Source organism: Onychostoma macrolepis, chromosome 22 (genome assembly GCF_012432095.1).
Source record: "Onychostoma macrolepis isolate SWU-2019 chromosome 22, ASM1243209v1, whole genome shotgun sequence".
Classification (NCBI taxonomy): domain Eukaryota; kingdom Metazoa; phylum Chordata; class Actinopteri; order Cypriniformes; family Cyprinidae; genus Onychostoma; species Onychostoma macrolepis.
The window spans coordinates 6,311,468-6,334,723 of NC_081176.1; the positions used below are offsets into that span (position 1 = coordinate 6,311,468).

Genomic DNA, 23,256 nt, shown 5'->3' on the forward strand with positions numbered 1-23,256 from the left:
ATCACCCGTTTCCAGGATCCTTCCCTCTAGAGTTCAGTCTGTCACTGAATAGTTAATGCTCGAGACAGCTCTTGTACTGTGGGTCTGCTGAGTTTTCCTGAGTCAAACGTTGCCTTTAGTTTTAACTTGCATGCATTGTCATAAATATGTGTCAAGTTGTTTGATTACATCGTTGCATTTAATTAAAAATAATATATTTCACAAATTCAGAACTACCATCACTTTACAAACTTGAGTTTAAAAGCATTTTTCATCCCTAGCTAAACCAATGTAGTTCCAGCACTGAAAAAATATTAATTTTGCATTAATTTTTTTGACTGTCAAGCGAACATTATTTAGTGGCCTGATATTTCAATGCAGGAAAAAAAACATGGTTAAGTCAATGGTTTTAGATCATTTCGAAACTATCAGGAATTCAAATCTTAAAACTTGGTTGTACTTGGTTTTAATGATGTTTGGATTTTTTTTATAAATGTGGTGTAAATGTAAAACTTGGTTATTGGTTTTTATAAATATTCCACAATGATGTAAATGATCTTTAATTTATGAAATGTACTAAAATTAAATCTAAACATGTCCATTTAGTACAAAATTGCAGTTTAATCCAATCGTGACCAAAGTTCAGATTTTTTTTTTTGATGCATTGCATTATTTAGAAATTAATTGCAATTGAATTATAATTATCAGATGTCATGTTGCACTTCATATTTTTCTAAAAGTTTTTCCCAAATCTTGATTCTTGAACTGAATCCTACTTAAAAGTCAGATTCCATGATGCATCTCATCATTTAGTGAAAAACTATAATCAAATTGACCTAATTTGTAAAGAATCTCAATTGTATTGAATTTAATTTTCTGATGTATTACATTTAGTAAAGTAGAAAAGTAATTGTAGAAATTGCAATTAAATCTAATCATTGTCAGTATGTATTTACTCCCATATCTTTGGCTTATTCTAAGAATTTAACATTGAAAACTTATGGATGTGATTATCAAAATTTTGTTGATTGTCTTTAGTTTTATTTGAAGTTAAAGGAAAGGTTCACCCAAAAATGAAAATTCTGTCGTCGTTTACTCACCCTCAGTTGATGGTAACCATTGACTTTAGTTTCTTAGTATAGAAAAAATGCTTAAAAAAAAAAAAAAAACATTCTTCAAAATATCTTTAGCGTTCAACAGAAGAAAGAAACTCAAACAGGTTTGGAACAACTTGAGGGTGGGTAAATTATGACAGAGTTGTCATTTCTGAATGAACAATCCCTTTAACCTTGAGCTGTCAAATAGTTTTATTGGTCGTTATCAGTATCATTATCTGGTTATCTGTAGTCTTTTGTTGGGGTCATGTTGATTTGACTTTTTTCCTGGGGTCACTTATCATGCTCTAGTCTTTGCGTCCTGTAAAGACCTAGAAACGCACAGAACGAGTCTCCACCCAAATAGGACAAGCTCAGGTCATGTTTCACTTATCAGAGCCTCAAATCAAATTAGTGAGAAAATGGCAAATGCTGTTAGCCGGCTGTCCTTGCATGGCGAGGGTTGCATGCAGCGCTGAACGTAAGCCTGATACATAAACGCCCACACAACAGCCAAAACTTGAACAATTCAGAATCCCTGCTATGACAACATCAGCAAAATCTGTGCCAGAAATGATGTGTGTGACGGCAGTGATGTAATCCGCATGAATCAAGCATTCAGCTTTTGACCCTGAGCTGTTGCCACACTTCATCCTGTTTAACATTGAATCAGAAGTCCAGTGCTGTTGCCTGTTATTACACAGTTTTGTGTCGTCATTGTTTCAAAAGGTCTTCAAAACCTTGTGATTTCATTCAAACCAGCACTGAAATACTCTACTTCCCTTTCATAGCTCATATAAAGAAGTGAGGTTCTTCCTCAGTATTGCTTTGTTTTTCCAGTACAAATATATAAATGAAATCAAGATACATTTGAGACACAAAATTACCTAAGAATGTCGTCTTTTATTAAAAAAAAAAAAAAAAAAAAATAGAATTAATGAAAATTAGGTAAAATTGCTTAAAACAAAATATCTTTCAGTGCGTGGAGAAAAATAAACTTAATATGAAGGTAAAAGAAAATTATTTTCTAACATTACTGACAGACATTTGCTTACAGCAAATATTTTACTAAGACTTAAAAAAAAAAAACTAAATTGTATAAACTTTATTGGTTAAAACTCTAGTTTTGGTGTAATTTAAATTTGCAAAAACAAGTTTCTCACTGACCGATATTTTTTTTCTTGCTTTGAATTTGCTAAATGTTTTTATTTTATATAAAATAATTATTTTACCAAATATTTGAGAGTCTAAAAAATTGCTGTAAAATCAAAGCTATAGGTCTAAATAAGTTATGTTCCAAATTTGAAGTTGATATTTAAAAAAAAAAAAAAATAATAATAATGACGTTTCTGTGAGATTTTATTTTGGTATTATACCAAAAATAGCCATTACGTCTATCACAAAATAGCCACCAAATATGGAATCTTGAGACTCAGACCTTTCCAACGGTATGTATTTTGTCATTTTAAAATATTGTAGTAAATTTTGTAATATGACACTTCACACTGCCCATTAGGGGGAGGAGTCTGATAAAAGATTTTAAAGTACCATTTCCATGGTAACGCTTTGTCTGATTTAAAAATAGTTTTTAAGTTTGCAAATAACTATTTTACGATGATTACTAAAATGTGTGATGAGGAAAAAAGGCAATAAATAAAGCACCAAGTTTACGCTTAAGTTTGATCATGTCATATAAGTAATCTCCCTTCTCAAATAAATGTATTTTAATATTTGTAATGCAAAATGAGACTGAGGAACATCATTTTATGCACATAGATCCGGTTTCATACCCAACAAAAGATCACGTGTGTGCGGTGACAAGGCCTTCTATTGTCTCAGAGTAGGAAAAGCCCTCGTCCCACGTGGAGTCTTCTTTCTTGGAGCCGACGGTTTGTGTCTTCAGACGCCCCCCACCAGTGCAGCCCACCGGCCTGAAACAAAACACAGACGGTCATGTGATGCAACCGGCCAAGTCTGGCCGGGGCAGCTTTAATGCTTGAGTATTTTGCTGAGACTGGCATTTGCAGATTAACCGAGACTGTATTGTTCAAAACGTCTGTTTACTGTTGAACTAGCTGAGATTTTAGCGTGGTCTCTAATCAGTGGGCTAATGTTTAGTTTGGACACGACTGTCACTTTGACCCTGTCGTCGTAAACGGAATATTGTAAATGTGTCAATCAGGGAACGTCACTGTTTACACAACTCCGATCTGGTGCACTGCAAAGACGCTTAACTTCATCCTGAGACACTCAAAATGTCTTTCCGCCCTGTTATAATTAAAACGCATTGTTTGCTTTTTATGGCGGGTGTCAAATTCCACAGTGCAGCATGTAGTATTTGTGGGCAGGCGGCGCAGTTTAACGGACCTGGAGACATAGTTCACCCACGTGTGCCAATTCTGGGTTAATGAACTGCTCAAAACAACCATTGTCAACACATTGCTAAAACGGCCAGTGAGCATGTAGGGTCATTACGGAGCGGTGTGTTTATTAAACTGCTCTCTTGTCCGGTTTTATTGTTTGAGAGATGTGGAGTGAGTTTAATATTAAGAACTTTGACCACAATTAACTGGTGTTTTTGTTCTTATGAAGACTTGTGTAAATATTCAGCATGAGGAATGATTTGTGTGTTTGAAAAAGTTTGTATTTTTCGTTTTTGCCTGTATTTCTGTATTTAGTTTTGTCTTTTTGACCAAATAGCCAATAGCCATTGTTGCAATGTAGATTCAAAACAGTCAGTGTAAAATGTAAAACATCAAATATCTGAAATATAAATGACCAATGACGAACACGACAATATTTATTAATTTAATTCTTCAAATTAACAATAAAAAAGCAGTAAACGGAGATGTTTTCCTAAACATAAATATTGCTAAAACTTGCATTTAAGTAATGATGGAGGATCAAGTGTTTGGAAAATAATGTAATGAAGCAGTTTCATGCAATTAAAAAAACTGAACTACAGAAACTTGTGTGTAATTTTCCAAATTTGTCACAGATAATGCTAATAATTCATTATTTTTATCACTTTTTCATTTTATGCACTTTTTTATTTTATTATTTATTTGAATCATTTTATTTATTTTATTCATCATATAGCATATTAACTGTTTCTTGGGAATATAATGAAAGAAATTCCATTGGGTTTCTGCTAGTGTTTGAAAGAGTTTGTATTTTTTATTAATTTTAATATATTTTTATTATTTATTTTGATCTTTTTTTTTTTTTTCCTGTATATCTATTTATTTTCAGAATGCATCTTTCTGATCAAATATCCATTGTTGCACAGTAGATTCAACATATTCAATGTAAAAATAAAGTAATGCATGTTTATCAACAGTGCTTTACTTTTTACATAAATGAATTATTCTACAACTATTTTATTTCACCAAATTAACAATAAATAGAATACTTCCTACATATGTTTTACTAAAACCTTTTTTCTGTTAAAGTGTACAATTTCTGTGCCACTAGTCTTTCCATATTTGCCAACAGTCATTGGCTGGCTAGACAGATTTCCCACCTAAAACACACATCATTGGTTGAATCATTGTTGAAAACAATGCAGTGTATTCAAAGTTTTCAAAGAAATCAGTCTATAAATGGTTAAAACACACATGATAGTTACTTCACAGACACAAAACATCTTCTTAGAAAACCAAGTCCTGACTGTGTTGTACAATGACATGAAGGCCCTAGATTTCCATTTATTTACTTTTGTGAACAGACGTGGATGTATTTGATTGTAATTTGATTTCTTTATGGTGTGAGATATACCTGACCTGACGATGTGAGATGTTTGGGATCAGGACTTGCAAATAGATTTCCATCACCCACCACCAGTGCTCGTTTGTTAATTTGTTTATAGATTTAATGCAGCTAAAGTGTCCCACTCAAATGTTCCCGTCCTTAAGATTCGTCAGCAGCTTCTGGCGTTCATTAATCATGGAGTCAGACTGATTTGTTTTGCATTCGTTGGAGTTTTAGGAATGTAGCTGGGTTTTGCATGAGTCAAATCAATGGCTTTTTGTAATACGTCTGAAATTATGCTATTTAAGAGCCAACTAGATAAACTAGCTCCTAAACTACCACCTTAAATCACTAATTTAACCCCTTTTAACTAAGTTTCGGGATGTTGTTGTTGTCCGTTATTAGCACCTTGCTATTATACAGTATATCTATTGTGTGCCTACTACTAGAACTGGATTTCGAAATGTACATAGTAAAATGTTGTTTGATCATGTTAATTTTCATTAAATCAAGATTTGTGTTTGAGTTGTTGAACAGGAGATTAAAACTAGATGAGTAAAGTCTGTAAACAAACATTGATGTTAGCTTGACAAAGCCTTGTGTGAAGGTTTGAAATTACTTTGAAAAGCTTGAAGTTTAAAGATTTCACTTGAAGTCAGTAAAATATTATTAACGTGTTCTAGCACATTGTTCACATATTTAAGGAAGTTGCTACCATGATGCTGCTAACATGCACATGCTGATAACATTTTAGCATGTTGTTAAATCTAATTATCATGTTGCTACCATGTTTTAACACTTGCTAGCATGTTTTTAGCACTTGCTAGCATGTTTTAGCACTTGCTAGCATGTTTTAGCATGTTGCTTACATATTTTAACACTTTGTTTTAATGAATTAGTATGTTGCTATCATGTCTTAACACTCTTTGGCCTGCTTTACCATGTTGCAAGCGTGACTTACCACTTTGCTAACATGATTTAACACATTATTAACATGTTTAATATGTTCCTAGCATGATTTTAGCACATTGTTAGTATGTTTTAGCATGTTGCTAACATGTTTTAGCATTTACTACTGATCACAGAACCGTGCTTCACTGACGAGATGTGCATGACAATCGCGACTTTTGCCTAATCGCGATTGCGATTTCATTTTGATTTATTGTTTTATTTAAGTGAGAGTAGATTTTATGCAAAGTCAGACACAAATAGACATAAATTCATGCCGGGAAATGCGAATGACGTGAATTGGGCAATGTGTTTGCTGCATGTGCGTGACATTCGCCTCAATTGTGTCTTTTCCGTGCAAGACGAAAAATTTCAACTTGAACAGAAAATGTGCATGATGCTTTGTTGCACAAGCCAATCAGAGAACAGCTTATTGACACGTCCGATTGCATCTAAAAAAAATTAAAATACTATTAATATTGTTTTTATGTTTTTATCCACTCAAGCGACGTGAAAAACAACAGTGAGTAATCTAGAGTGAGTAACGTGATGCAAGTATTTGCTGTGCTCACACCATTTGTATGTTTTAACATTTCAGAACAGCATGATATTTAGTGCTTGTAACTTGAAAACTACTATTTAAAATTTAGTCTCAGAAGCCAACATCATTAAATCAGTTTAATGTAAAACACTTCAGATCTAGATTAGTACGTCCGGCATGTAAATCGCTTGAATTCGGTCTTGATAGCGCAGGATGAGATTTTGATGTATCTCTGTGTTCCTCCTGCAGGTATATCGCGGGTCCATGTGCCTCCATCCTTCAGATCCAGACGGAGTTGAGTCGGAGAGCTCAGCCCAACGCCGTCCTGGAGAAAGTGTTTACATCCATCACAAAGGTATGCTGAAACAGCGTAATGGAAAATAATGCCATGATAAGCTGTGAGAGAGAGAGAAAGAGTCCTTGACCAAAACTGATGCTCAGTGTGAAGTAAACTGGTGAAATAAGATTAAAATACAATCAAAACATTTCTCAATACCATTTTTTTTTTTTCCAGTCCTGGTTCTTCTCTTTTATGAACCTGTTGCCTCTCTGCTGTCACTGTGTGTTTTATGAGGCCATCAGAGAGATATCGTCAACTTTAGTCTTGAAACCGACAATAAATACACCTCAGGCAGGTTTAACATTAGCAGACAGATGAATAGAGTTGAAACTTTGTCTTTACAATCACCAGTGACTTCAAAGAGCCATTTTGTCAAGCTGCTGTAAAACGTTATTATCAGCTCTGAAGCTGGTGTTGTGGGTGGAGATCTGAACAGATAACTTTTGGAAGAAAGCTGTCAATTTGCGGTCTCATTTTTCATTTGTTGCTTTGTTGGTTATTCTGTAGGTCTTTTTTGCACGTATTAATTTCAGGCAATTTATGTTCCAGGGTTTGATTTTAATGAAAAGTGAATTTATATACTTTTGGTTTATTTATGTTCCAGGGTTTGATTTTTTTTTTTTTTTGGAAAACTAGAATTTGCACACTTTTGTCCCAGACTTTAAAGTGTACAGTGTAAAAATCCATAGTAAATGGAGTAAATGATAGTTAAAACTATCAAAAAGAAAAAGTAAAATAAATGCAACTAATTCATTACTTATTGGGTAAATTTTTACATTAACTTTAGGCAATTTGTTCCCGAGTTTATTTTAATTTTTTATGAAAACTAGAATTTTACTTTTGTCTTCTACTCGAACTTTAAAGCTTACAATGTAAAAATCTATAAGAAATATATCATTTCAATTTAAAACCATCATAAAGAAAAAGAAAAAGTGAAATAAATGTACTATTTCAGTGTTTATTGTGTGATTTACATACATTTTAACACAAATTATGCCTGTAACAATTTTCACAACAACAATTCTTTACTTTATAACTGTGACAAAGTGACCTGTCCCTGTCGGTTAGCGCAGCACATACACACTGCATCTTACCTCACTCCTCCTCTGTAATTCCCTGCTGAGGCGATGTGGGTGCACACGCGCGCCATTAGCATACTGGTTTCACATACACGCAAACATATCCACTCCATCTCCATCCCCGACAGTGATCCACGCTGCGCATAACCACACACACACATACATATATTTTGGAGTTATTTTTCGTTTTCTTTTGGTTTTGTTTTGTGTTGTAAACTTACCTGTGTTCAGTGTTTGTTTGTGTCTGTGTAGTCGGTCTTTCGCGTTGCTCTCCTTCTATCGGCCGGCTAACCTGAGCGCCACCCAGTGGCCTGGCTATGTAGTGCCAGAGTTTGTGGCGCTGGTGTGAAGCAACCGGAAGCCGACTCGTCCATTGTTTGTCTTAAAGGGGAAGTAGGAAATGTTGCGTTGTTGTTGCAATCTGTTTATTTCTGTTATTTTTGTATATATTCTTTTATTTAACATCTGAAAACATGCAGTGAATGTTATAGTTATGTATATTTGTGTGTTATTGTAAATATGTACATACTTACCTTTTTATACTTACCTCAACCTGGTTTAATCCGAGGGGGCCGGGCTTGAGTTATAAAAGGGAGCCCCAAACCAGGGTAGGTTGTCAGTTTACCTGGCGAGCGAGCGTGCAACTGTGGTGCCGTGAGCAATTTCAAAGTTTGCGTGTGTATATGTACACATTTATCCGTTTGTTTTGTTCTTTTGTACAGTGTTTTCTTTGTTACTTTGTATATAGCTTTGGTCATTTTTATACTGGGATTGTTTCACCTCTCAAGCACTGTAAATAAATCGTCATTTTTTTTCACTTAACATCTCTGCGAGTATTGCCATCATTTTGTTTTGGGGAAATTTTTATATTTTTTGTCAACTTTTTTGGGTTGGGTGAACCCTTTCGCCTGACGACGGGCCTGCGAAGACCCGTTGTTTCACATTTGGTGTCAGAAGTGGGATGGCTACTCGCAAGACTGTGACAAGAGGCAGGAAGCCTAGAGTGGGGCTTCGCTCCCAGTCCAAAGCTGTGGCTGAGAAGGATGTGGCCTGGGACTCTGTCGACTCTACAGAGGATGAGAGAGAGGGGGATTTCCCATCCGTTCGTCCCAAGTCCACGTCACCTCAAGTCAGACCCGTCTCTCCTGCTGCATCATCTGGAGGGGATGTATGCTGTGATGCGTGATTTCCTGAGCTCAAGAGCAGAGAGCAGCGTTATCTTCTGGAGCTAAAGAGTCTACGAGTCGATTCTGCAAGCTGTCCGTCCAGCTGAGAGGTCGAGTGATGTTGAGAGCCTACGGATGGAGCTCCCAACGCCAGCTCAGCGCAGAAGTACAGCTTACCAGAGAGACCGAGACTCACCAACCAACATGGGGTCCAGCAGCCAGCCGGCGCTGCGAACCGAGCGAAGTTGCCAGTCTTCCAGCAGGGGAGGACATAGAGAACTTCTTGCATCGCTTGAACGCCTGGCTAGAACCTGGAGGTGGCCAGAGGACGAGTGGAGTTATCGCCTTGTTCCACTGTTAACCGGGCAGGCGCTGGAGGCATACTTAGCTATGGATGAGGACAGAGCAGAGATCTACGCTGACCTGAAGGAGGCGCTCTTGGAAAAGTTCAACATCTCTCCAGAGACCTACCGTCAGCGGTTCCGTGCAGGTTCTATTCCAGCTGGAGAGTCACCAACTGAAACTTATAATCGGCTGCGGAACTTGTACTGTCGTTGGGTGAAGCCTGAGCGGCATACAAAGGAGGAGATCTGTGAGACAATCGTCCTGGAACAGTTACTCCGTGTTCTTCCCTACGAGATTCGAGTGTGGGTGAAGGAACATGAGCCAACAACTGGACTTGATGCTGCTAAACTGGCTCAGCAGTACATCAACGCTCACCGTGGTAGTCAGCGCTCTCAACCCACGAAAGGTAACTTTAAAAGCTTTCCCAGTGGCTCTGATGAACCTCATGTTGATTCAAAAATTGCTCATGCACAGAAAGTAGTTCCAGAGAAAAGACTTGTTTGTTATTACTGTCAACAACCGGGTCACAAGGCAACAGTGTGTCCGGTTCGTAAATCTAAACTGACTGGGTTTTGCTATGTCCCAAGAGAGGAGGACATTGATATGAACAATACATGCAAGACACAATATGTTCAAGTGACTGTAAATGGACAATGTTTGAATGCTTTGTTGGACACTGGTAGCTCTTTATCTTTGCTCAAAAGAAGTCACATGTCACATGTTCCATTTGCTAATCTGGTCGATGTACAATGTGTTCATGGGGATGTAAAGCAGTACCCTCAAACTGAAGTTAATGTGTGTACAAGACCAAACGTATTTGTTGAATGTGGCTGTTGTTGATGATTTACCTGCTGACATGATTTTGGGAAGAGATTTACCAGTACTTACTGAACTTTTGCATTCTACCAGAAACTTTGTAACCACTTCTGGCCATGCTGATGTTGCTTGTCCGGTTGTAACACGAGCCCAGGTAAAAACAGGTCTGCAGCCATTGCCCGACTTACACCATAGTCTGTTGCAAGGTGGGACTAAGGGCCCCAGAAAGACACATCGTCAACGACAACTAGATAAAGGTCTTGGTACCCCAGCCCCTGAGATCCAAATTGAGGGTCTTGAAGTTCATGGCTGGAAGGTCCCAGAAAACATTGCAGAACTGCAAAAAGCTGATGAGTCATTGAAACCACTGTTTGCTAAAGTGTTTGGGGAAAAACCAGCTGACATGTGTGGGGAAAAATATGTTATCATAAATGATGTATTGTACATGCAAACCCCTGAATTCACCCGTTTGGTTGTCCCTACATGTTGTCGTCCCATTGTTTTACACTTAGCACACAGTATTCCATGGGCAGGGCATATGGCACTCCAGAAAACATACACTCGCATAAGCTCACGATTTGTTTGGCCCTCCATGTACACTGATGTACAGACTTACTGCACCACTTGCCCCACATGCCAAAAAACCAGTGCTGTGCGCCGACAGGATAGGGCACCTTTACTACCTCTTCCTGTGATCTCTGTCCCTTTTCAGCGTATCGCCATGGACATTGTGGGACCTCTGGAACGGAGCAGTGCAGGTCACCAATATATCCTGGTCATCAGTGATTATGCGACAAGGTATCCTGAGGCTTTCCCTCTTCGTTCCATCACTACGCCCAAGATCATCAATGCCCTCATCCAGCTGTTCTCCAGAGTGGGGATACCAGATGAAATCCTCACAGACCAAGGGACCAATTTCACGTCACGGCTGATGAAGCTACTGCATCGACAGCTAGGCATCACCGCGATTAAGACCAGCCCATACCATCCCCAGACTGATGGACTGGTGGAGCGTTTTAACCAGACGCTCAAGAACATGCTCCGCAAGTTCGTCTCTGACACTGGAAGGGACTGGGACAAGTGGCTACCATTCTTGCTGTTCGCCTATAGGGAGGTACCACAAGCATCAACAGGCTTTTCTCCATTTGAGCTCCTGTATGGATGGCGGGTCCAAGGGCCGCTGGATCTCCTGCGGAAGAGCTGGGAGGCCACTTGCCGGATGAGACGGCGAAGTCGGAGAAGGGCATTGTCCAGTACGTCCTTGAAATGAGAGACCGCCTGGAGTGCTACAGGGAGATGGCCCAAGAAAACCTCCGACAGGCCCAAAAAGCTCAAAAGAAATGGTATGACCAGCACGCCAGAACCCGAGAGCTGGAGCCTGGAAAAAAGGTACTGTTATTGCTTCCTACCTCATCGAACAAACTGTTGATGAAATGGCAAGGACCCTACACAGTTGTTCGCAAGATGGGACCAGTGACATATGAAATTCATCACCCTGACAAAGGCAAGGCAACACAGACTTACCACATTAATCTGCTGAAGGAGTGGAAAGAGCCACCCAGCAAACCTGAAACATCGCTGCTAATTCGGGAAGTGGAAGGGGATCAGGAGGACGAACAACCAGAGCCGACGGTGAGAGAGACAGCACAGCCAGCAGGTGTTGATCTGCTTCATCTGGAAGAGTCCAAACAAGCTGAGCTGCACCACCTTCTGGACCAGTACCCTTCGTTGTTTCGTCAGAGGCCTGGGCGGACCAACCGGGTACAACATCAAATCCACCTTCTTGATCCAACACCTTCCCGACAGCGGCCGTACAGAGTACCTGAAAGGCTGGTGGCACCCCTGAAGGCAGAGATCGAGACGATGCTGGAGTTGGGAGTTATTGAACCCTCCAAGAGTGAGTGGAGTAGCCCAATTGTTATCGTCCCGAAGAAAGACAACACCTTGCGCATCTGCATTGACTTTCGAAAACTGAATGCCCAGTCAAGATTTGATGCTTACCCTATGCCACGCATCGATGATCTTCTGGAGAGGATTGGCCAAGCCAAATACATCACCACCTTGGATCTTTGCAAAGGGTATTGGCAAGTTCCCCTGGAGGAGGCGTCCAGACCCTACACGGCATTCCGGACCCCACTGGGGCTATTTCATTTTACTGTGTTACCGTTCGGGTTGCATGGGGCACCCGCAACGTTTCAACGTCTGATGGACCAAGTCCTCAGAGGCTGTGAAGAATGGTCAGCCGCTTATCTGGATGACGTCGTCATATACAGTATGACTTGGGAAGACCATCTTCTGCACCTTGAAAAGACCCTGAGTAAGATTCAAGAGGCTGGCCTGACCTTAAACGTGGCTAAATGCGAGTGGGCAAAGTCAGAGACTAACTACCTTGGATACCACCTAGGAAATGGGGAGCTGAGGCCTCAAGTGGACAAGGTAGAAGCTGTTCGACGTAGTCCAAGACCGAGAACTAAGAAAGAGGTCCGGTCTTTCCTGGGGCTGGTGGGATGGTATCGACGTTTCATTCCCAACTTCTCCACTACTGCTGTCCCACTAACCAACATGCTCTGCAAAAATGTGAAGAACCCCATTACCTGGACTGAGGAGTGTGATTCAGCCTTTAACATCTTAAGGAAACAGATGTGTTCATGCCCAGTCCTCAAGAGTCCAGACTTCACTAAGGAGTTTGTTGTGCAGGTGGACGCTTCTGCTGTGGGGATTGGAGCAGTCCTGGTCCAGGGAGATGCGGGTGAAGAAAGGCCCATTGCTTACCTGAGCAGGAAGTTGCTGCCAAGAGAGACTCGATACTCCACAGTGGAGAAGGAAGGCCTGGCGATCAAGTGGGCATTGGAGAGCCTCAGGTACTACTTGTTGGGAAGGGAGTTTATCCTTGAAACAGATCACAGAGCCTTGACATGGATCCACACAATGAAGGATCACAACTCGTGTGACCAGATGGTATCTCTCCTGCAACCATACCAATTCAAAGTTCGACATCGACCTGGGCCCCAGAACAAGATAGCCGACTACCTGTCTCGGTACCCGGTCAGTTCGCGGCCTGGAGAGGGGAGGTGATGTGACAAAGTGACCTGTCCCTGTCGGTTAGCGCAGCACACACACTGCATCTTACCTCACTCCTCCTCTGTAATTCCCTGCTGAGGCGATGTGGGTGCACACGCACGCCATTAGCATACTGGTTTCACATACACGCAAACATATCCACTCCATCTCCATCCCCGACAGTGATCCACGCTGCGCATAACCACACACACACATACATATATTTTGGAGTTATTTTTCGTTTTCTTTTGGTTTTGTTTTGTGTTGTAAACTTACCTGTGTTCAGTGTTTGTTTGTGTCTGTGTAGTCGGTCTTCGCGTTGCTCTCCTTCTATCGGCCGGCTTAACCTGAGCGCCACCCAGTGGCCTGGCTATGTAGTGCCAGAGTTTGTGGCGCTGGTGTGAAGCAACCGGAAGCCGACTCGTCCATTGTTTGTCTTAAAGGGGAAGTAGGAAATGTTGCGTTGTTGTTGCAATCTGTTTATTTCTGTTATTTTTGTATATATTCTTTTATTTAACATCTGAAAACATGCAGTGAATGTTATAGTTATGTATATTTGTGTGTTATTGTAAATATGTACATACTTACCTTTTTATACTTACCTCAACCTGGTTTAATCCGAGGGGCGGGCTTGAGTTATAAAGGGAGCCCCAAACCAGGGTAGGTTGTCAGTTTACCTGGCGGCGGCGTGCAACTGTGGTGCCGTGAGCAATTTCAAAGTTTGCGTGTATATGTACACATTTATCCGTTTGTTTTGTTCTTTTGTACAGTGTTTTCTTTGTTACTTTGTATATAGCTTTGGTCATTTTTATACTGGGATTGTTTCACCTCTCAAGCACTGTAAATAAATCGTCATTTTTTTTCACTTAACATCTCTGCGAGTATTGCCATCATTTTGTTTTGGGGAAATTTTTATATTTTTTGTCAACTTTTTTGGGTTGGGTGAACCCTTTCGCCTGACGACGGGCCTGCAAAGACCCGTTGTCTCACAATAACATTTAGTTAATTTATTAGTGTACAAAAGTGTTACCTGAAGGTCTTGCGATACAAGACGTGAAGAAAACAAAGTAAAATTAAGATGTAAATTTTGAGTTATTCTCGGTGCCGATAACCTTGTGGGTAGCGTGACAACATAAGTGCCGTTGCTCTACAGGCGTCCCGAGTTCGAATCCCAACTCGAGGACCTTTCCCAAATCCGCCCCTTTTCTCCAAAAAATTTAGTTATTACTAATTTTATGAAAAAATAATTGTCATTTCCAGTTTAGCTTAAATTGTCAAATTATGCAAAAAATTTGAAAATATTAATTACGTGTGTGTATAGTGTTAATGTTCATCGTCTGTTTGATTACGTCAATAACTGATTTTACCATACACTTCTGCCATATGTACGTCAACTTGACATATAATATATTGTAGAAACCTTTAATTTTTTGTAAAAAAAACGATTTGTATCGTGAAAAGCGCTATACAAGTAAACTTGAATTGAATTGTATAGGACAAATAAATAAAATGCTAGCAAGAATTTATTCGTAACTTTTTATAATTCCATAAAACAATGAAGGATAATTTAAGATATGATTACATTTACTCACAATGTTTCTTGTTTATTCCAGTCCCCAGACTCGAGGCACTTAGAGGGTCTGTCTAAGCAGCTGGACTGGGATGTGCGGAAGGTCCAGCGATGGTTTCGGCACCGGCGGAACCAGGACAAACCCAGCACAAGAACCAAGTTTTGCGAGAGCATGTATGTTTTAATGCTTTTGCATTAGCATGTAGAAATTAATTTAAATATGCCACCCAGAATCTCAAATTTTCATTTTATACCATATTTATGGAAAATGATGAGGAAATTATAATCGATATTTGGATTACATCATTTGTCTAGTATAAGCTATTCAAGTATTAGTAAACAAGCTAATAATTCGTCTTAGAGATAGTTGGTTTGGTTCGTTAGAAATATTTATTGAGGAATGTTTTGAAATTTCAAAAAAATACTTTCCATTGCCAATGAAACAGTGGGAGGTGGGCAGAGTCTCTTCCTCCATTGGTCGGTTTTCCTGTCAATCACTGGAAGTACTCTAGATTGGCCGTGAAAATATGCATGTTGATGTTGGAGGAACAGGTTGTTGTGCTTCACATGGGAAATGATTACACATTTACCATCATATATTTTGGAAACAGAGCCATGTGGGGTCTTTCCTGATTTAGTCATATCAGATTCATCTGTTGTCAAACAAAAGATCCGCCCTCATTCTCTGTGATTCAGCAGTGAAATCAGGCCTCTGGCTGCCATGTTTCCCAACACGTGATTGGATTGTGTTCAGTGTTTCCTCTCTGATTTCTGTACACTGTGGTTTTGTCTCCTATGCAGCCGTGTGTTTGAGTTTCTGTCATTTGTTTTCTCTGCAGGTGGAGGTTTACATTCTATCTGTGTATATATATATATGGGATCCGTTTCCTGTGGCAGGTGAGTTACAACTGAAAGATGTGGAATTACAGACAGATATCACTGTTTGGGCCATTTATGTAATTTTTTTAAATTTGTGTGTGTGTTTTCTAGTCTCCCTGGATGTGGGATACGAGACACTGCTGGTATAATTACCCTTATCAGGTAACGCTTAAAATGTTGCCATTTTCTGATGTGGGTTCAAATGAACCTTAACTTTGACATTTTCAGGAATCTTTTGCCCGTTATGTTTCATTTGTGTGAACAGTCCACAATATAAGAGTGTACAAAAGAAACCTGCAAAGAACATGTGCTTTTCTGAAATCAAAAATGGAAAAAAAAAAAAATCAATTATATGTTGCATAAAGAAAAGGTTTGTGACATTATTTCCATGAGTTACCTACATTTTCAACTCAATGTAATGTAAAAAAATATTATTATGAAAGAAAATATATATATATATATATATATATATATATATATATATATATATATATATATATATATATATATATATATATATATATATATATATATATATATATATATATACCTTAAATTTGATATTACATTAATGTAATGATTGAAGTGTTTTATTTCATGGTAGTATTTGTAATTGTCATCTTAAGCATAATTAAATATCTATTAAGTACATAAATGATTGCAAATGGAGAATGCAAGAATTTTTTTTTTTTTATGTATAATACTTTATAACGCTTTGGATATTAGAAAAGCGCATTATAAATAAAATGTATTATTATTCAAATGTATTATTAATAATAATAAGGATTATTCATGTGCTTAGTTGTCATGAAAGAATTTCACATCGCAAAAAAAAAATCTTAAAGATCTTAAAATGTCTGTCACTTCATGCATTAAATAAAATTATTTTATTTTATATTTATGGAGTAAATGCACTGTCATGAATAAAATAAAATAATAAATCCCAATGATCCCACTCTTTTTTTTTTTTCTGACAGTAAATGTTCTTAAATGACAGTTGATGGTGTTATTTTAGTATCATTAATATACTAGTATTTAGTATTATTATTTATTAATCATATTATCAATATTTGGGTTTATTTTCTGTTGTCATTTTAATTTTAGTTCTAGTAATTTGTTGTGTGTTTTGCCATTTTTATTAGTTCTTGTTTATGTCTATTTCCTTGTATTATTTTTTTATTAATTAATATTTGTTTCAGTTTTTGTTTTAGTCAATTTAATACTTCAGCTTGAACTAAACAAAAATTGTTAGCTGAGCAACTTGCCTAAATAAAAAAATCTTAATGATCCTACAATTGATTTCACATTTTTAATTTTATGCACATTTTTAAACATGTATGTATTTATTTATTAGGATAAAAATGAAAACCCCTCAACTGTTCACAATTGTTTTACTTTCCCATTTTATGGTAATTTATAATTTTCTTTATTTAATTTCATTATTTTATTTATCACATTGGCGTTTCCTCAGATGTAGTTTCTGCTCTGTAATCTGTGTGTGTGTGTGTGTGTCCCATAGGTGCTGACCTCAGGCCTGTATTATTATTATATATCAGAACTGGCCTTCTACTGGTCGCTCATGTTCTCACAGTTCACAGACATCAAAAGAAAGGTGAGCCTTTCTGAATCAAACACCATCCATTTATTTCTATTGTGTTTAATCCATGATTTAATTCGCTTCTCTCCTCTCTCAACTTCCCACCACACCAGACAGACATATTCAAAGTAGTTTTTTTATACATATCAACTCTTAAGGTCAAAATACTGCTGTTTTACATACTTCACAAAGCACTGTTCTCGGCAGCTCTGTCATGTGCTACAGATAGAAACTTCTCCAGATGGGTGTGTTAGAGAAGGAAAAGGCCTTAAACTACTCAAGAATGAGCTCGGCAGCTGTCAGACGCACATGGCTTCTGTTTCTCGCTCGTAAAGACACATAACGCCGGCGTTTGGCGAGCGTCTTCAGGGTGCGGCTCGTGTATTTGTTTAAGATACGGCCCGCAGCCGTGGCCATTATGAGCCCAGAGTTTTGTATAATAAGTTTCAGTGACTCGATCGTAACAGAGAGGTGTTGTTCCTCTTTATTCGACACGGCGGAAACACTTTGGAGGATTTGGCTACTGTTCGCAGCTGAAGGGAAAAGTGACAAATCTGAATTGTTTTTGTGCGCTCGTGTTTAATTTGCATCATATTTTCATGACCTGCTGGTAGTTTTTAACATATTTCTGGTGTATTCCTGCAGGATTTCCTCATCATGTTCATTCATCATCTGGCGACCATCAGCCTGATCAGTTTCTCGTATGTAAATAACATGTTGCGTGTGGGGAGTTTGGTCATGTGCGTTCACGACACATCGGACTTCCTGCTGGAGGTGAGAGCGCCTGCGGGTCGACGTAACAATGGGTTTACTGTCACATTATTCTGAACAATATTCATAAACTAGCACTGAACTGAGGAGCAGTGTGTAATTTTATACGAAATTACCTGCGTTAACCTTTTTCCTCAATGATACATGAATTATTGATTTATAAATCGACATTTAACTAGATTTTGAAGTAAAATTGTGCCTAAAATGACTAGTATTTTGATATTTTATTATGAACAGCATTTACAAAACTGATGTATTCAAAATTACCTGTATTATTTTCTAATAATATTATTGTAATATATTGCATATGGGTCAAAGACGTTAAGATGTCCGCATCAAAAGGAATTTACAAAAGTGATTTTATGTCCATATAAATCACATTAAATGTAAGTAAAGTGTCTACTTTTAAGGTTTCAAATAATGTCAAATGTCAAAGTTTGGTTGAAATAATGTTACGTCGTCATTCAGTGTAACACAATATTTATGTAAAAATTCAAACATGATGTTTTATAAAGGTAATACTGCTTTATAAAAACCATTTAAAGCAGTATTACACTTATTGTTTTATGCTTAAACCCTTTTTCGTCTTTTACGTATATATATTATACATTAGATTTATAATATTATAAATGTAACGTATAATATATATGCAGTATATTACAATAAAATAAAATAAAATAATACAAATAAAATGGTAAATCAACATATATTTTATCATTTTATTTTTATTAGTTATTTGTATTATAGATAGATAGATACCAAATATTATTATTATTATTGTTTTATTACCATTTATAAATTAGCATTTAAATGGCAGTTGATGCACTTTTTAGTATCATTAATATACTAATAGAATTTTCACACTTTCCATTGTCATTTCAATTTTAGTTATAGTCATTTTCTTGTGTGTTTTTGTCATTTGTATTAGTTATTTTTTATGTCTATTGAGTTTTTTAATTAATTAATTAATTTTCATTTTTAAATGTCGCCTTAACAGCTTACCTAAAAAAATAAAATACAAGAAATAAGTTTAAGGTTTTATATATATATATATATACATACATACATACATACATACATACATACATACATACATACATACATACATACATACATACATACAGTGTATATTTGTTTTATTTCATTTAACATTTCTTTAAGATTTTAAATATAATTTTTTGTTTGTTTGTTTTAGTTGACAAAAACTACACCGAGTGAATGTTTTATTAAAAATCAAGAAAAGAAAAAAAAAACATTATATAACTGTATTTAAACAAGTACTGATGTATAAAATTCTATCCCACTGTATTTTTTCCAAATGCATCTTTTTTTTTTTTTTTTTTATGAATATTTGTTTTATTTAATCATTCATTCATTCATTTCTTTTCTTTTTTTTTTTATCTTATAGGCCGCAAAGTTAGCAAACTATGCCAAATACCAGCGTTTATGTGACTTCTTGTTTGTGGTGTTCAGTATGATCTTCTTCGGGACGAGATTGATCATTTTCCCATTCTGGTAAGTATCACTCTGTGTGTGTGTGTGTGTGTGTGTGTGTGTGTGTGTGTGTGTGCGTGCATGTGTGTTTGTGTGCACAGGCACAGGCGATCATTTAATAGTCCAATTAACTGTATTTGAGAGCCGCTGATGGTCTCCTGCAGAGAGAAACCCGAGAAGCTGGATTCGGTGTCTGGGTTTTGGTATCACGATGACAGAACCGACACACAGTCCAGATCCACTGACACTCCACCGCAGATACGACACTCAATCAGCAGGACGTCACACAGAGAAATCACTATTATATGCCTTAAAGATTCTCTATACTATTTTATTAAACAGTTAGTTCCAGTCCTCGATTCTGATTGGCCAGCAGCTGTGTTTTATTCACGATAAAGAACAGCTATGACCGTTCCATCCAGTTCGGTGTATCACTGTGCAACCCCCTTAGCTACATAAGCAATCAATAATATAGTGTCAAAACTGTTCCATGTGTTCAGCAAAATGAACTGTTTATTATTTATGTAATGAATAATGAGTGAAGGGTTGCAGTCACTCGTGTCTAACAACGCCTTTCAGCTGTGACTTATTCACAATACAGCACAGCTTCTTATTGCTTACTTATCACTTTCTATTATACTAAATATTGCATACTAATACTAAATGCATATTAATAGCATTAATTTAGTATTCATATTATTAATGCTAAAATAAGTATTGAAAGTCTCCAGCATTTTAGAAATTTAAATGAAAATCATCTGAAATGAAATAAAAAAATAGTAAATGTATTCAGTAGTAAATTATTGCATTGAATTTAATGAGGATTTATCAAGGATTTATGTAATATAAATGTTAAAAGTAAAATATCAAAACATGAATAGAAATATATATTTTATTTATTTTTCATGATTAATTTCTCATTTAATTAAAAAAAAAGTCAACAGATCATGAAAACCATATGTCTGCAGCCATAGTTTTCTATTACTTATTTTTTATCAAAACAACAAGTTAATGTAAATGATGATTATTTGAATACTTGTGTTATGTTATCAAATGAGGTCAATTATTTTATTAATTATATATCCAATATTTTTATTATTGATACTTTGCGCCAGTTTCCCAGGAAGTGGCTATTTTGTTATCTTGAATACTTAAATTTGCAACTTTGGATGTAAACAAATTGTTGATATTTAGATATTGTTAATATTTTGTCTCCAAATCTGACAATATGACGACAAATGTTTGTGGTACACATTTTACGCCAGAAAATAGTAAATATCAGTAGTATACAAAATAGTAATGCAGACGTAGATGAGTTTGTTTATTCATCAGATTTGGAGAAATGTAGCATTGCATCACTCGTTCACCAATGGATCCTCTGCAGTGAATGGGTGCCGTCAGAATGCAAGTCTAAACAGCTGATAGAAACATCACAAGTAATCCACACCACACCAGTCCATCAGTTCACATCTTGAGAAGCCAAACGCTGCATGTTTGTAAGAAACAAATCCATCATTGAGATGTTTTAACTTCAAACCGTTGCTTCTGGCCAAAATATGACTCCATAATCCATAATAATGCTTCCTCCAGTTTACTGGTAAAATTTACAAATAATGGTGAAATGAATTCTCCCCACATTTTTAGATAAGATGAAGTGTTTTGTTGTTGCAGGATTCTGAACACGACGCTCTTCGAGAGCTGGGAGATCATCGGGCCGTACCCGTCCTGGTGGCTCTTCAACTCTCTGCTGCTGGTGCTGCAGGTGCTGCACATCCTCTGGTCCTACCTCATCGCCCGCATAGCCTACAAAGCCATCATGAGAGGAAAGGTGCGCACAAACCTGACTTTATTTGCTCGCTCTGAGCCACAAGTTCAGGAGGTTCATGTTGTGTAGTTACACGCGTTTCCTCTTTTTTTTTATCTTTCTCTCCTGCAGAACTGGTTTGTCTTTCCCCTCTCTAGCTGCTGGAAGGCTGTTCCCATCTTTCAGCTTCTGTCCTGATAGAACTCTTTCGCTCTTTCTGCTAAACTTGCTCGCTTTAGGGTCTTTCCCTCTCTCTCAGTCTCTACGGCTGTAAGTCTGCTTTCTTTACTTGATTTCCTGGTTCATTTTGTAGCAACTTGAAATGTGTTTCAAATGACTAGTTTACTCCAAAAATGCAATTTTGCTGAACATTTACTCTGCCTCAGGCCATTCAAGATGAGTTTGTTTCTTTATCAGATTTGGAGAAATGTAGCATTACGTCACTTGCACACCAATGGATGTGAATGGGTGCCGTCAGAATGAGAGTGCAAACAGCTGATAAAAACATCACAAGTAATCCACACCACTCCAGTCCATCAATTAACATCTTGAGAAGACAAAAACTGTGTGTTTGTAAGAAGCAAATCCATCATTAAGAGGTTTTAACTTCAAACTGTCTCTTCTGGCTAAAATATGACTCCATAATCCATAATAATGCTTCCTGCAGTGAAAAAGTGAGCTCTACTGAATCAGGAGCGAAATCTGCAGATCAAGCATCGTTTACAGTCCAAAACAGCTCTGAACTGTTTTTTGATGTGAGAGGACAGCAGGAGATGGACGTTTTCACTGGAGGAAGCGTTATTATATATTATGTAGTCATATTGTAGCCAAAAGCAACAATTTGAAGTTAAAACCTCTTAATGATGGATTTGCTTCTTACAAACACACAGTTTTTGTCTTCTCAAGATGTTAATTGATGGACTGGAGTGGTGTGGATTACTTGTGATGTTTTTATCAGCTGTTTGGACTCTCATTCTGACGGCACCCATTCACTGCAGAGAGCAAGTGGTGATATGCTACATTTCTCCAAATCTGATGAAGAAACAAACTCATATAGATCTTTGAGTGGAGGATTTTGCTTTTAAAGCACCCAAGCGCCCTCTAGAGGAAGGCTGACAACATTTTCCAACCAGAGTATTGAACCAAAATGGTCCTTTTAATTAAAAATCGACCATTGGATTGGTCTGCTTTAAAAACTGTTAAACAAATTAAAGTTGATAAAATAATTAAACAATTAGACCATTAAAAGTACTACAACTAATACCCCAAATGTCGTTCCAGGTGTCCAAAGACGACCGCAGCGACATCGAAAGCAGCTCGGAGGAAGAAACCGAAACAACACCCAAAGAGCGACTCAAGGCGGCTTCATCCCGAGGAGAAAATGGCACTAACGGCCATTTTGGCTCCAAACCCTGGAGCCAGAACCACAACAACTGGTGACGCTCCCTCCGCGCGGCCTTGCGCACAAAGAACTCATGTCCCAGAAATATCGTGACGGGACTATTCCTCATCCCTGTACCTCACACCAACACCAAAACACCAACAAAATCGCCCCGTTGTGGGACTTTTTAGACTCAATGACAGATTTTGGGGCATCATTCCGGTGATGATGGGACAGTAATGACATTATGGCCACTACGAGAAGCTTGTGAAAGAGAAAAACGATTAAATTAGTGATATTTGCATTCCATCGTTTCCTTGTCTTGGGAGCTGAGAAGACGTTTCTTTTCAACGCTTCGTTTTACTGAAGTCATGAAAGAAGATTCTCTTCAGATTTTAATGGTCAGATGTACTTGAGTTTCCATATACAGTTGCTTTTCTTTTTGTGTTCATTGTTTGTTTTGGTAACTGATGTGTTTGTAATTTGTTTCCTGTGCTGTTTTTCATTTTGCTTTTTTATGTTTGGAAACCAAATAAGGTTATTAAAATGAAAGCTGGGCCTTTATCCTGTAATGAGATGCTTTTTGATTTAATAGGTGTTTTACCTTCCACTTGAATTCAGGGTGGATTAAATGAAATAAAT

At 37.4% G+C, this 23,256-nt stretch overlaps 1 protein-coding gene across 1 annotated transcript in view; it reads left to right on the forward strand.

The window, feature by feature from the left end:
* The window catches only part of cers5 (ceramide synthase 5), a 30,330-nt gene extending 7,152 nt beyond the window's left edge, over positions 1-23,178 (forward strand). The window contains exons 2-10 of the mRNA XM_058759699.1: positions 6,562-6,667; positions 14,732-14,862; positions 15,528-15,585; positions 15,679-15,729; positions 17,087-17,179; positions 17,810-17,938; positions 19,344-19,450; positions 21,101-21,257; positions 22,515-23,178. Of these exons, the coding sequence (XP_058615682.1) occupies positions 6,562-6,667; positions 14,732-14,862; positions 15,528-15,585; positions 15,679-15,729; positions 17,087-17,179; positions 17,810-17,938; positions 19,344-19,450; positions 21,101-21,257; positions 22,515-22,673 (991 nt within the window). The 3' untranslated portion in view covers positions 22,674-23,178. The remainder of the gene's footprint in view (positions 1-6,561; positions 6,668-14,731; positions 14,863-15,527; positions 15,586-15,678; positions 15,730-17,086; positions 17,180-17,809; positions 17,939-19,343; positions 19,451-21,100; positions 21,258-22,514) is intronic.
* The last annotated feature ends 78 nt before the right edge of the window (positions 23,179-23,256 follow it).